At 46.0% G+C, this 11,953-nt stretch overlaps 2 protein-coding genes across 3 annotated transcripts; both read left to right on the top strand.

Annotated features, from left to right (window-relative positions):
* The first annotated feature begins 886 nt into the window (after nucleotides 1-886).
* srp9 (signal recognition particle 9) lies at nucleotides 887-2,980 on the top strand. Its single transcript, XM_084700124.1, has 3 exons — nucleotides 887-1,065; nucleotides 1,671-1,739; nucleotides 2,404-2,980. The coding sequence occupies exons 1-3, from the start codon at nucleotides 994-996 to the stop codon at nucleotides 2,521-2,523; spliced, it is 261 nt and encodes an 86-aa protein (XP_084556250.1). The 5' UTR covers nucleotides 887-993; the 3' UTR covers nucleotides 2,524-2,980.
* Nucleotides 2,981-4,288: 1,308 nt separating this feature from the next.
* On the top strand, nucleotides 4,289-11,782 carry ephx1 (epoxide hydrolase 1, microsomal (xenobiotic)). Of its 2 annotated transcripts, none has more exons than XM_084700779.1 (9): nucleotides 4,289-4,388; nucleotides 5,547-5,738; nucleotides 6,715-6,895; nucleotides 7,243-7,461; nucleotides 7,631-7,760; nucleotides 7,974-8,188; nucleotides 9,334-9,442; nucleotides 10,269-10,391; nucleotides 11,099-11,782. In XM_084700779.1, exons 2-9 carry the CDS (start codon nucleotides 5,556-5,558, stop codon nucleotides 11,301-11,303), a joined length of 1,365 nt encoding a protein of 454 aa, XP_084556905.1. In that variant the 5' UTR covers nucleotides 4,289-4,388; nucleotides 5,547-5,555; the 3' UTR covers nucleotides 11,304-11,782. The 2 variants fall into 2 exon arrangements, with proteins under 2 accessions (XP_084556905.1, XP_084556904.1); XM_084700778.1 differs by having other exon boundaries at nucleotides 4,291-4,388; nucleotides 5,544-5,738.
* The last annotated feature ends 171 nt before the right edge of the window (nucleotides 11,783-11,953 follow it).

Raw genomic sequence — 11,953 nt, 5'->3', positions numbered from 1 at the left:
TTATCACATCGTTTTTTTTTTGTGAAATGAAGGATAACCGATGCACATAATGCAGTTGTTATTTATCAGTTAGGCTTAACCTACATATGTATTGTAATATATTCTAGCAGACACTTAGCCTGAAAGATCTACAGAGTGCTCTAGCAGTGAGCGACACCCATCCCTATTCCCTACTCTGTCATAGGCGGAGATAATCAGAGTTAAGGTCTGAGGCTAATGGTATGTCTTATGACTAGTTAACTACCAGATGTCCTTTGTATTTTGATACTATATTAGTTAAAATAGCAACAATGATAGTTCATTACCCCCCTCCCCCATCTCCCACATTATAGGCCTGTTACATTTTTTCCATTTATCAGACGTTTTTATCCAGAGGCGTTCAAATAGGCTCGTGCATGAAGTGCGGCAGAAGATCGACGACAAATGCACAGGCACAAGCATTTAAACATTGCAACGTGATAAAGGTAGATGACTGACGAAAGTTCGTATTATTATATCAACCTCAGTGCTTACTCCATGGCCACGTACAAATCCGCGAACTCTTTCCGCCATCTTTTGGTTGTTTCACAGAACTACAATGTGTTTGTAAAAGTTTGCCTGATCTCGTTCGTTTTTGTGCAACTACTCTATGTACCCTGCTCAAACACTTGACCTCTCAGCGCGTTTCGCCTTTATTTAGATCAAACGTATTAAAATGTTGAACGTATTACAATAATTCTTATATATTTAGAGTAATGAGAAGGATAGTCCTTCTCGAAAAGCAACATGGTAGATCTCAAGTGTGGATCTTTGCTTGAATTGCGACATACCCAGCACAGTTTCAGTACCGAGTCCTGTGATTGGCTTACAACATCCTGGTCCAATCGCCTGGTGGGTTATTACTTTGATGCCGCCTGGTCTTGGTTAGCTGATGTGTTGATCGGGAGTTGGCAAACCTTCGAGGCCAGTTCACACTCATCTTTAGTTTGTATATGTTTCACATTAATAAAAAGTATGCCCTATTTTCAGACGTGGGAAGAGTTCGCTCGTGCGGCTGAGAAGCTTTATCTGACAGATCCTATGAAGGTAAAAGTTCTAAGTTAGATTTTCTTTTGAGAACAAGCTATAGCTAGACTAGCTAGCTAGTTTGCTAACGAGCTAACATGATTCCAAACTGCAGATAATTGCTAAGACTTAGGGTATGACGTATTTAAGTAATAAGCCCCAAGAGGCCGTGGTTTGCGCTGATTTTAGAACAGGTAAGGGGAGTTGTAAGAAACCCCCTTACCTGTTCTTAAATCAGCGCAAAATATAGTCGTTTAAGAGCACCCTTATGTCAACTCTTCGTTAAATCATCAATGTCCCATGAGTAGCCAATATTTAATAAATGTTGAGGATCATTTGCTGATCTAAATTGACTTGATACCCAATCGTGTTGTCCAACGTTAGGGAAATGATGTATTTCCATGCAGTTCAGACTGTAGATAGCTAGGTAGTGCCAGCTGTTAGCTGACAGTCTACAAACATCATGCACTAGGTATTTGGATTATAATCAGAGTTGTATTTATGTTGTCAATTATTATCAGTCATTACTTACAGTTTTCATTTATTACATGATTGGTCATTCATTTAAACTATTTTGATTTGCACACAACTAACCTTTTTTGATGATTTTTTTTCCCTGTGTGTAGGTCCGGGTGGTCCTGAAATACCGTCACAGTGACGGGAACCTTTGCATCAAAGTAACCGACGATGCTGTGGTAAGTACAGTAGATTGAGTCGGCACTGAAGCAGTTGGTCAAAACAATGTACATCCCAAGACTCAACCATACTCATGTCCTTGCATTGAACTACACGAGTTATATTTTACAAATATACAATGAGAGTCTTTACTTCAAATACTGTCATCAAATATAATGGATTTGTTGATGACTCAGTTAAACAGTAGTGGACCATTGATGTCTTCAAGCACAATACGTCCAAGTTGCTTTCTGGAGATTTTGTGAATTTTAATTCTTAGTGTTCAGAATGTATTTATCAATTTTCCTATCCCATATTAATGTGTGTTAATAAACCACATTCCCTAGACAGAGTAACACGGCGGACATCGCTCATTAAAAAAAACGTAGTTAAGGCGGAAGGCGTGTGTTGTTTAGGTGGCCGCCTTAACTGCAAAGTGCCACGGGAAACCCTGCTTGATTGACCAGATTCTGATAATATATTTTTTAGATTTATTTAGAGCAGTTTAACAAAATAAAACAATTTTCATATGCCTTTTTATGAGCAATGTACCTTGTTACAGAGGGCTTCACAAAGATCTTCAACAGAGATTTTAGTGAGGGATCTCTTCCTCCAGAGACAGTTGGCACAATACTACTGTGTGAATGACTGGCGTTTGATGTTTGTTGTCCTGCTTGGCTACAGTGTTTGCAGTACAAGACGGACCAGGCGCAGGACGTAAAGAAGATCGAGAAGCTACACGGTAAGCTGATGAGGCTGATGGTCTCCAAGGAGTCGCACAGCGGCGCCATGGAAACAGACTGATCCGACCCATCGTTGTAGCTGATTCCGGAGCAGTGGATTGGCCGTCGGTCAGCAGCACTAAGCACGTTTAAACAACATGACACCGGACAAATGAGACTTTGGGATTGGAGAGGAGAGAGGGGCAATGTAGGGATGGTGGGAATCAAACCATGAAATGGAGAATTGAACTTGATCTGCTCACAGGCAGGATGGAGCTCTGGTGAAGGGCTTGTGTATTTATTTGAACGATGGGACAATAAGAGACGTGTCTTACTCACTTACATGATTTTCATTATGGAGCCTATATGTACTTATTTTAGGTTTTCATTTGTTTGTATGGAGGAATTGTTGTTCAGGACCATGTTGGAAGTGAAGCAGAACCTATTTTCCTCAAGTGAAAGAATCGTGCCTCCAATGTAATTTCAGCAACTCTGCTAGTTAGTTATCTAGGCTACTCAATAAATGTTTATATGCCCCATTATTGTTTATTTATTTCTACAGAAACCTGTTTGTTGATATTTACATTTATGCATTTAGCAGACGCTTTTATCCAAAGCGACTTCCAAGAGAGAGTTTTACAAAGAGCATAGGTCACCGATCATAACAACGAGGTAGTCCCAAACATTGCAAGCAGCCAAAACATGAAGCATACATTGTGAAAAAACTAAACAAGTGCCAAAGGGAAGACCCATAAGAGCATGCAGTTATACAAGTTACAAATTAAAACAACATGAACCCCAAAAAGTGCAAGACTGTACCTGTAGAAGAACAATCAACAGTAAAATAATTCTCAGCGAGCACAAGAGTTAACTTCAATATAACTAACCTACAAGAGCAACAAGTCTCTCGATAAGAGTCATTGTGATCCTGGAGGAAACGAACACCAGGTCCAATCAAGCAAGCATTCCTAAGTGCCGTTGTACTCCCGGAACAAGTGCGTCTTGAGCCTTCTCTTGAAGGTGGAGAGACAGTCTGTGTCTCTGATGGAGGTGGGGAGTTGATTTCACCACTGGGGGGCCGGACAGGAGAAGAGCTTGTGTTGGGACCGGGTGGTCTTGAGCGGTGGGACCACCAGGCGGTTGTCTGAAGAAGAACGTAGGTGACGGGTGGGGATGTAAGGCTGCAGGAGAGACTTGATGTAGTCGGGTGCAGTCCTGTTCACTGCTCGGAAGGTCAGTACCAGGGTCTTGAATCTGGTACGGGCGTTGATGGGTAGCCAGTGGAGAGAGATGAGGAGCGGGGTAACATGGGAGCGTGCCGCTGCGTTCTGAATCCTCTGGAGAGGGCGGGTTGGCATGCTGGGAGACCGGCGAGCAGCAAGTTGCAGTAGTCCAACTTAGAGAGGACCAGTGCTTGGACTAGCAGCTGGGTGGAGTGCTCAGACAGGTATCTCCTGATCTTCCGGATGTTGTAGAGGGTGAATCTACACGACCGAGACACTACAGCAATGTGGGCCGTGAGGGAGAGCTCGTCATCCATGGTAACCCCAAGGTTCCTGGAGGATGAGGGGGTCACCGTTGCAGATCCCAGCGTGATTGACAGATCGTGGGAGATGGAGGGTTTAGCCGGGATGATGAGGAGTTCTGTTTTGGCGAGGTTCAGCTGGAGGTGGTTCTCGGTCGTCCAGGCGGAGATGTGTGTGAGGCAGGCCTCAATCCTAGCTATGTGCAATTTTAGTGTCCTGAAAATATCCAGATCTATTTCAAGACAGAACACACTTTTCATAACTTTTTATTATGGTAAAGGAAAATTAACTACCCTGAAAAACTACATTACCCAGAATCCTCGAAATCCATTTCAACACTAGAAAGTGTCCGAGAGGTAAGAACAGTTTGTGGTCACTCTGCTTCATATCGCTCGTGGAATAACAAACTCGCAGTGACCAGGTATGAACAATGTGACAGGATTGTATCTTGACAAAAGTTAGCTTAAGTATTAGGTGGTTTTTACCATATTTGTAACCTATATATTTAACTACGTTCTGCAGTGGGTTACAGCCTGGTCATTATGTAATGGATTTGCGTGACAATGTTGCAAGTAGATTAAGGGACTCAACTTTCATGCATTGTTTAACTACGGTCTTGCATACGAATGATTATTTTATTTCATTTGAGTTATTTCGTGTCGTTAGGTCTAGCATAGAACACATGCATTCAATGAAATTTGACCAGTATCAGTTAAATATCAACCCTTGAACTATTACACGCTCTTTCGGATCCGCGGTTTGCGACAGTTACAGACAAAATATTAATCTGTATTCTAGTTGTATCTATGACTCGAGAACTATTTGGCTAATGTCCACAACATGCCACAAGTGCGTTTACTGCCTAGACCCACTCCTTGAACTGTCCCCTCCAATAAGCGTTTGGGCTGGTTGCCAATAGCTTTATGCAGATCAAATCTGGATCTGCCATTTCACATAGTTTTTGTTTGTTTGAACAACTCGTAAATCTCTGTGATTACATTATTCACAAAAATACAAAGTTAAACGAATTGTATATTAAGTTATCCATGCAACATTTTACGTCGTATTTCTCTAAATTCCCTCCGTAATTTGTTGATGAATTAGTGGGCCATAGAGAAAAGCTTTGTCATGCATTTTGGCAGTTAGTAACTATGACCTTGTGCCCATGTCATTCCATTCTCTACCTAATCCCTCCAGGACTGGGGATTTATTGCAGCAACAACACCACCTCTGTTCTACCTTGTTGCTGAAAACCTCTGGTCAATTGGGTGGTGATTTTACTGCCATAGTTAGAATTATGAATCGAGCTGTCTGTTCCTGTCTGTGGAGAGCCAGTGTTTCAGGGGCAACTGCCCGAGCACAATCTTTATCATTAACCCACACATTAAGATCAACTCTTTATTCCTTCTCCCTGATGCATTATATGTGTCCACTGCCTGCTGTGTCTTTGCCTCTCAAACTTCCCATCTGTCCAATCCTCAATCCCTCACCTGTCTCCCTCTCCCATCCTCTATCTCTCTCGTCCTGTCTTTCTCTTTCGTCCTGCCTCTCCCTTCTCCTCTCCCCCACCCTCCAGCAGACTGGCACCATGTTGACAGAGGTGGTCCTGGCCCTTGTGGTGGGAGGAGTCATCTACTTCCTGGTCCAGCGGAGCAGGAAGCAGGTTCTAAAGACAGAGGATGGCTGGTGGGGGGCAGGAGCGCCCCCTGGTGGAGAGGAGGACCAGAGCATTCGCCCCTTCACGGTCCAGACCAGCGATGGGGAGATAGAGGTAACATGTTCTTTAAGCAGAAGCATGAAAGTATGAGGGAGATTTGACCTTGCAATCTCAAATGCTCTAAACACTGAGCTATACCCATCCCGATGTTCTACCATGTTCTACCACTGAGCTATACCCATCGCCATGCTCTACCACTGAGCTATACCCATCCCCATGTTCTACCACTGAGCTATACCCATCGCCATGCTCTACCACTGAGCTATACCCATCCCCATGTTCTACCACTGAGCTATACCCATCTCCATGTTCTACCACTGAGCTATACCCATCCCCATGTTCTACCACTGAGCTATACCCATCCCCATGTTCTACCACTGAGCTATACCCATCCCCATGTTCTACCACTGAGCTATACCCATCTCCATGTTCTACCACTGAGCTATACCCATCCCCATGTTCTACCACTGAGCTATACCCATCCCCATGTTCTACCACTGAACTATACCCATTGCCATGCTCTACCACTGAGCTATACCCATCCCCATGCTCTACCACTGAGCTATACCCATCCCCATGCTCTACCACTGAGCTATACCCATCCCCATGCTCTACCACTGAGGTATATCCATCCCCATGCTCATTACATTTTCTTTCTTTTCTTCATGGGTCTGAAAAAATACTGGCCAAGTTTTCTAAATCTTCAATCAGATCAGCCTTGATGCTGTTGTGTGTTGACAATGAATCAATTAAACCATCCACTGAGGTATACCATCCCCAGATGATGTGGATCCCTCTGTGCCAGTAAGATGATGTGAAGGATCAGATGGCTAAGCGGTTAGGGAGTCGGGATATTATTCAGAAGATTGCCGGTTTGATTCCCCGGCCGTGCAAAATGACGTTGTGTCCATGGGCAAGGCACTTCACCCTACTTGCTTCGGGGAGAATGTCCCTGTACTTACTGTAAGTCTCTCTGGATAAGAGCGTCTGCTAAATGACTAAATGTAAATGTAAAGGCGCTTCTGTGCAGGACTTGTACCGCAGGATCGACCAGACGAGGCCTGTGGAGTCTCTGGAGGACAGCCAGTTCAACTACGGCTTCAACTCCATCTACTTGCAGAAGGTGGTGTCCTACTGGAGGAACGACTTTGACTGGAAGAAGCAGGTGGAGAAGATCAACAGATACCCACACTTTAAAACCAACATTGAAGGTGAGAAAATCTTACACAGCTGAGAGGATTGTTAGATGGGGTTATTTGTGCGCACTGGATGTGGAACACTGGTTCTGTTTCCGACAGCAGTTTAATAATTGAGCAGATGTTGTAATCCAAAGCATCACACAAACAGTGCAAATAGAAGGTAGAGTAGATGAAGGATCACAACTGCAGGATCATTACTGCAGGATTAGAACAGTATTTAGGTGGTCAGGTTGGTCTGTCTTTCCCAGACACAGAGCAACATTAACCACATCTCACCACACAATTATTTACATGAATCCGCTCCAGCTCCAGAGCACCAACACTCGGTAACCACGGCCATCTTCCACCCAACCCTCCAGGCATCGACGTCCACTACGTCCACGTCCAGCCCCGGAACGTCCCGGAGGGGACCAGCGTGGTCCCCCTCATCATGGTGCACGGCTGGCCTGGGTCCTTCTACGAGTTCTACGGCCTGATCCCGCTCCTGACTGGGCCTTCTGACCCCGGCAACCTCTGCTTCGAGGTGGTCTGCCCCTCCATCCCGGGGTACGGCTTCTCTGAGGCGCCCCGCAAGAAAGGTAGCTTTCACCTCCCTTTGCCTCTACGCTCACACACACACACACACACACGCTAGGCACACTGGACAGTCATCAGGTTTTACATGATGTGTTTTTCCAAATGATTCCTGGTCTCTCTGTAGGTTCTGACTGTGTGTGTGTTATTCTAACAGCCCTGGTGTGTGTGCAGGGTTTGACTCGGTGTGTGCGGCCCGTGTGTTTCTCAAGCTGATGAGGCGACTGGGCTTCCAGCAATTCTACGCCCACGGAGGGGACTGGGGTTGGCTGGTCACCACTAACATGGCCCAGCTGGAACCCAAGTAAGAAAGACCCAGGATACCCCAACACCCACAACTTCAATAAGATCTAACAAGGTCTAGTAAGGAAGGACTCTGTCTCCTTCATGTCCTGAAGTTCTCCAGAGAGGAGCTGGCATTCAATATGAGAGGAACTACAACTCCGCTGTGTTACTTCCCGTGTGTAAAGGTCACATTTGGAGTTCTTTTGAGTTCATGTCTTTTTTGTCCTCCCAGGGCAGTGAAAGGCCTGCATGTGAACTTCGCCCCCCCCTCCAAGCCGAGCCTTCCCATGGTCCTGTCCATCCTGCTGGGCAAACGCTTCCCCAAGCTGTTCGGCTTCACGGACCACGACATCCGCAGGATCTACCCCTGCAACCAGAACCTGGTGGTGGAGCCGGTTAAAGAGTCGGGCTACATGCACATCCAAGCCACTAAGCCTGATACTGCGGGTAAAAGGGTCCAGCTCAGTGGTTAGAGAACTTGACTGCTGATCAAGAGCTTGCAGGTTAAAATCCTACATTACATTATTGTTATGTTACGGTGAGGGTTGGACTCCGCCAGGGCTGCCCTATGTCACCGATTCTGTTCATTACCTATATGGACAGGATTTCTAGGCGCAGCCAGGGTGTTGAGGGGGTCCGGTTTGGTGACCTCAGGATCGGGTCGCTGCTTTTTGCAGATGATGTGGTCCTGTTGGCTTCATCGGGCCGTGACCTTCAGCTCTCACTGGAGCGGTTCGCAACCGAATGTGAAGCGGCTGGGATGCGAATCAGCACCTCCAAATCTGAGGCCATGGTTATCGACCGGAAAAGGGTGGAGTGCCATCTCCGGGTCGGGGAGGAGATCCTGAACCAAGTGGAGGAGTTCAAGTATCTCGGGGTCTTGTTCACGAGTGAGGGAAGAATGGAGCGCGAGGTCGACAGGCGGATCGGTGCGGCGTCCGCAGTGATGCGGGCTCTGCATCGGTCCGTCGTGGTGAAGAAGGAGCTGAGTCGAAAGGCGAAGCTCTCTATTTACCAGTCGATCTACGTTCCTACCCTCACCTATGGTCACGAACTATGGGTAGTGACCGAAAGAACGAGATCGCGAATACAAGCGGCCGAAATGAGCTTTCTCCGCAGGGTGTCCGGGCTCTCCCTTAGAGATAGGGTGAGAAGCTCGGTCATCCGGGAGGGGCTCAGAGTAGAACCGCTGCTCCTCCGCGTCGAGAGGAGCCAGCTGAGGTGGCTCGGGCATCTGATTAGGATGCCTCCTGGACGCCTCCCTGGTGAGGTGTTCCGGGCACGTCCCACTGGGAAGAGGCCCCGGGGAAGACCCAGGACACGCTGGAGGGACTATGTCACTCGGCTGGCCTGGGAACGCCTCGGGGTCCTCCAGGAAGAGGTGGTGGAAGTGGCCGGGGAGAGGGAAGCCAGGGCCTCCCTGCTTAGGTCGTTGCCCCCGCGACCCGATCCCCGGACAAGCGGCAGATGACGACGACGACGACATTATTGTTATCTACCAGAGAGGAACCCAGCTGCATGCAAACACGGTTGAGGTTGTTCGTAGATGTGCTCTGTGAGGATTAGCATTAATCCCATCCCCTCCCCCCCAGGCCGGGGCCTGAATGACTCCCCTGTGGGTCTGGCTGCCTACATTCTAGAGAAGTTCTCCTCCTGGACGGACCCTGACTTCAGGAGCCTGGAGGACGGAGGGCTGACCAGGTACGTCTGAGGGCTGACCAGGTATGTCTGAGGGCTAAGGGCTGACCAGGTACGTCTGAGAGCTGACCAGGTACAGCTGAGGGCTGACCGGTCTGGAGATCCACTATGGCATCAAATCCATTTCAGAAGTTGCCAGATTGTAGATTATTTCAAACGTGCAGATATTGGCGGGGTTTCCCAGATTTGTTAAGAAGCTCTTAACGCTACGAGCTTCTTAAGAACATTCTAAGAGCGCTCTAGAACGCTCTTAGAATGTTCTTAAGAAGCTCATACTGTTAAGAGCTTAAAGAATCTGGGAAACCCGGCCAATTAACTTTTCACGCCAAATATAAGTACTACACTTTCCAAACTTTTTCCAACTTTCCGAAAAGGGTGTTTCTTTTAGAAAATATTTTTCAAACCCTTTGAAACTTTTTCCCCACACAACACTTCACAAAGATTAAATATTTCTTTGAACTTTTTCTATTAACCTTTTTTATAAACCTTTTTTTAAAAATATTTTTTCAACCTTTCCAAACTTTTTATTTCTAAAACCTTGTTCAAAATCTTTTTTTCAAACTTTTTTTCTACCTTCCAAAAAGAGTGTTTCTTTTCAAAAACACATTTTTAAAGCTTTAAAAACTTTTTTCCTACAAAATGAGATAAAGATTCAATATTTTTTTTTTACTTTCTTTAATGAACCTTTTTCTTCAAAACCTTTTTCAAACGTTTTATTTTATTTAAGACGTGGGTGGGTGGGTGGGATAGTTATTAAGAGGTGGGATGGATGGTTATCAAGACGTGGGATGGATGTGTGTAATTGAACCTGAGCCCCAGTGTCCTGCAGGAAGTTCTCCCTGGATGACCTTCTGACCAATGTGATGATCTACTGGAGCTCTGGCTGCATCGTGTCCTCCATGAGGTTCTACAAGGAGAACTTCAGCAAGGGCCTGGACCAGCCGCACTCCAGGTGGGTGGAGGACAGGAGGGTCAACACATGCTACAAATGCTTTATTACCGTTAGCGAAGGGTACATACAGAGATACTGTGTAGAACGTTCCAGCAGAAGAAGAACAATCTTAAGTGTCTACAGTTGAGAAACAATCTGTACAGTATTTACAAGCCACTATTGAATACATTATTAACTTTTATGATAGATAATTATGATATATTATAGATAATGACAGTCTATGAACTGTTGTTTCTAAACAATAGACCTTAAATATGTTTTTAACATTTTAAATGTTTAAACCCTGTTGCAACACCTTACCCAAACCAGCCACAGTGGGTTACATTTACATTCAGTCATTTGGCAGATGCGCTTATCCAGAGCGACTTACAGTAAGTACAGGGACATTCCCCCCGAGGCAAGTAGGGTGAAGTGCCTTGCCCAAGGACACAACGTAATTTTGCACGGCCGGGAATCGAACTGGCAACCTTTAGATTAGCCCGATTCCCTTACCGCTCAGCCACGTGACTCCCGTTCAAATTAAGTCCAGCTAATTCATCTCTCCCTCCCCCCTCCTCTTCCTCCCCCCCATCTCTTCTTCCCCCCCCTCCTCCTCCTCTCCCTCCCCCCCCCCCTCCCCCTCCCTCCTCTTCTCCCCCTCCTCCTCCTCTCCCTCCCCCTCCTCCTCTCCCTCCCCCTCCCCCTCCTCCTCCTCTCCCCCTCCCCAGGATGGCAGTGCATGTACCCACAGGTTTCGCCTGCTTCCCCAACGAGTTGATGCACAGCCCCAAGCTGTGGGTGCAGCAGAAGTACCCCCAGCTAAGCAGCTACACGCTGCAGCCTCGCGGGGGGCACTTTGCTGCCCTGGAGGAGCCCCTGCTGATGGCCCAGGACATCCAGAACTTCACCAAGATGCTGGAGAAGAAGAAGTAGCCTAGCAACAACATATCTTCCTGTTTCCTGTGTCCTATTTCCTGTTTTCCAAACAGCCCCAGATGCCAGGTCAGCATGCACCGCGTGTTATGATAGCCAACCTAGTGAAGTCAAGTGCCAAGTTTTTTTTCCCGCTGATAACACAGCAGGTCTGTGGAGAGACCTTCACATTAGCTGTTGTTATGTGTAACTGTCACCATATCGTATTGCCCAGTGTTTACTGAGAAGCCGTATTACAAGTGTAATTCCATGATTGATACACAGGATCATTGTATTATTGTACAACTTTTATTGTGAAGCTTTGTACTGGTAAAACCAAACCTTTTGCTTTCTCTCTTTTTCTTAAACAATATTTATAGTTAAGGACAATATATCTCTAATGACATCAGTCCTGAATGACTTAATTAGTATATTTTCTTTCTTGGCCATGTTGCTTTTTGATCATTTTAGCACTAATAAACACAACTGAGATTAATCCATTTCTGTTTTTATATATTGATTTCTAGGCTCAACTGAAACAGGCTAGATTAGGCTAGACTCGTTACTTGTCTCAGACTTGTTCAGACTCGTTACTTGTCTCAGCTAGACTAGCAACCCTAACCCCAACCCCAACCCTAGCAGCCCTAACCCCAACCCTAGACTAGTTCAGG

The sequence above is a fragment of the Hypomesus nipponensis genome, chromosome 6, assembly GCF_054491055.1.
Source record: "Hypomesus nipponensis isolate SF chromosome 6, ASM5449105v1, whole genome shotgun sequence".
In the NCBI taxonomy this organism is placed as follows: domain Eukaryota; kingdom Metazoa; phylum Chordata; class Actinopteri; order Osmeriformes; family Osmeridae; genus Hypomesus; species Hypomesus nipponensis.
This window is presented reverse-complemented; position numbering and strand designations above follow the sequence as displayed.

What these genes read in the sequence shown, in the direction of transcription:
- srp9 (XM_084700124.1), top strand. Translation starts at nt 994, where the DNA reads ATGCCCTATTTTCAGACGTGGGAAGAGTTCGCTCGTGCGGCTGAGAAG. An exon ending in ATCTGACAGATCCTATGAAG is followed by an intron (nt 1,066 to 1,670) that starts GTAAAAGTTCTA and finishes CCCTGTGTGTAG; the next exon opens with GTCCGGGTGGTCCTGAAATA. An exon ending in AAGTAACCGACGATGCTGTG is followed by an intron (nt 1,740 to 2,403) that starts GTAAGTACAGTA and finishes GCTTGGCTACAG; the next exon opens with TGTTTGCAGTACAAGACGGA.
- ephx1 (XM_084700779.1), top strand. Translation starts at nt 5,556, where the DNA reads ATGTTGACAGAGGTGGTCCTGGCCCTTGTGGTGGGAGGAGTCATCTAC. An exon ending in TGAGGCGCCCCGCAAGAAAG is followed by an intron (nt 7,462 to 7,630) that starts GTAGCTTTCACC and finishes GTGTGTGTGCAG; the next exon opens with GGTTTGACTCGGTGTGTGCG. An exon ending in GAGGACGGAGGGCTGACCAG is followed by an intron (nt 9,443 to 10,268) that starts GTACGTCTGAGG and finishes AGTGTCCTGCAG; the next exon opens with GAAGTTCTCCCTGGATGACC.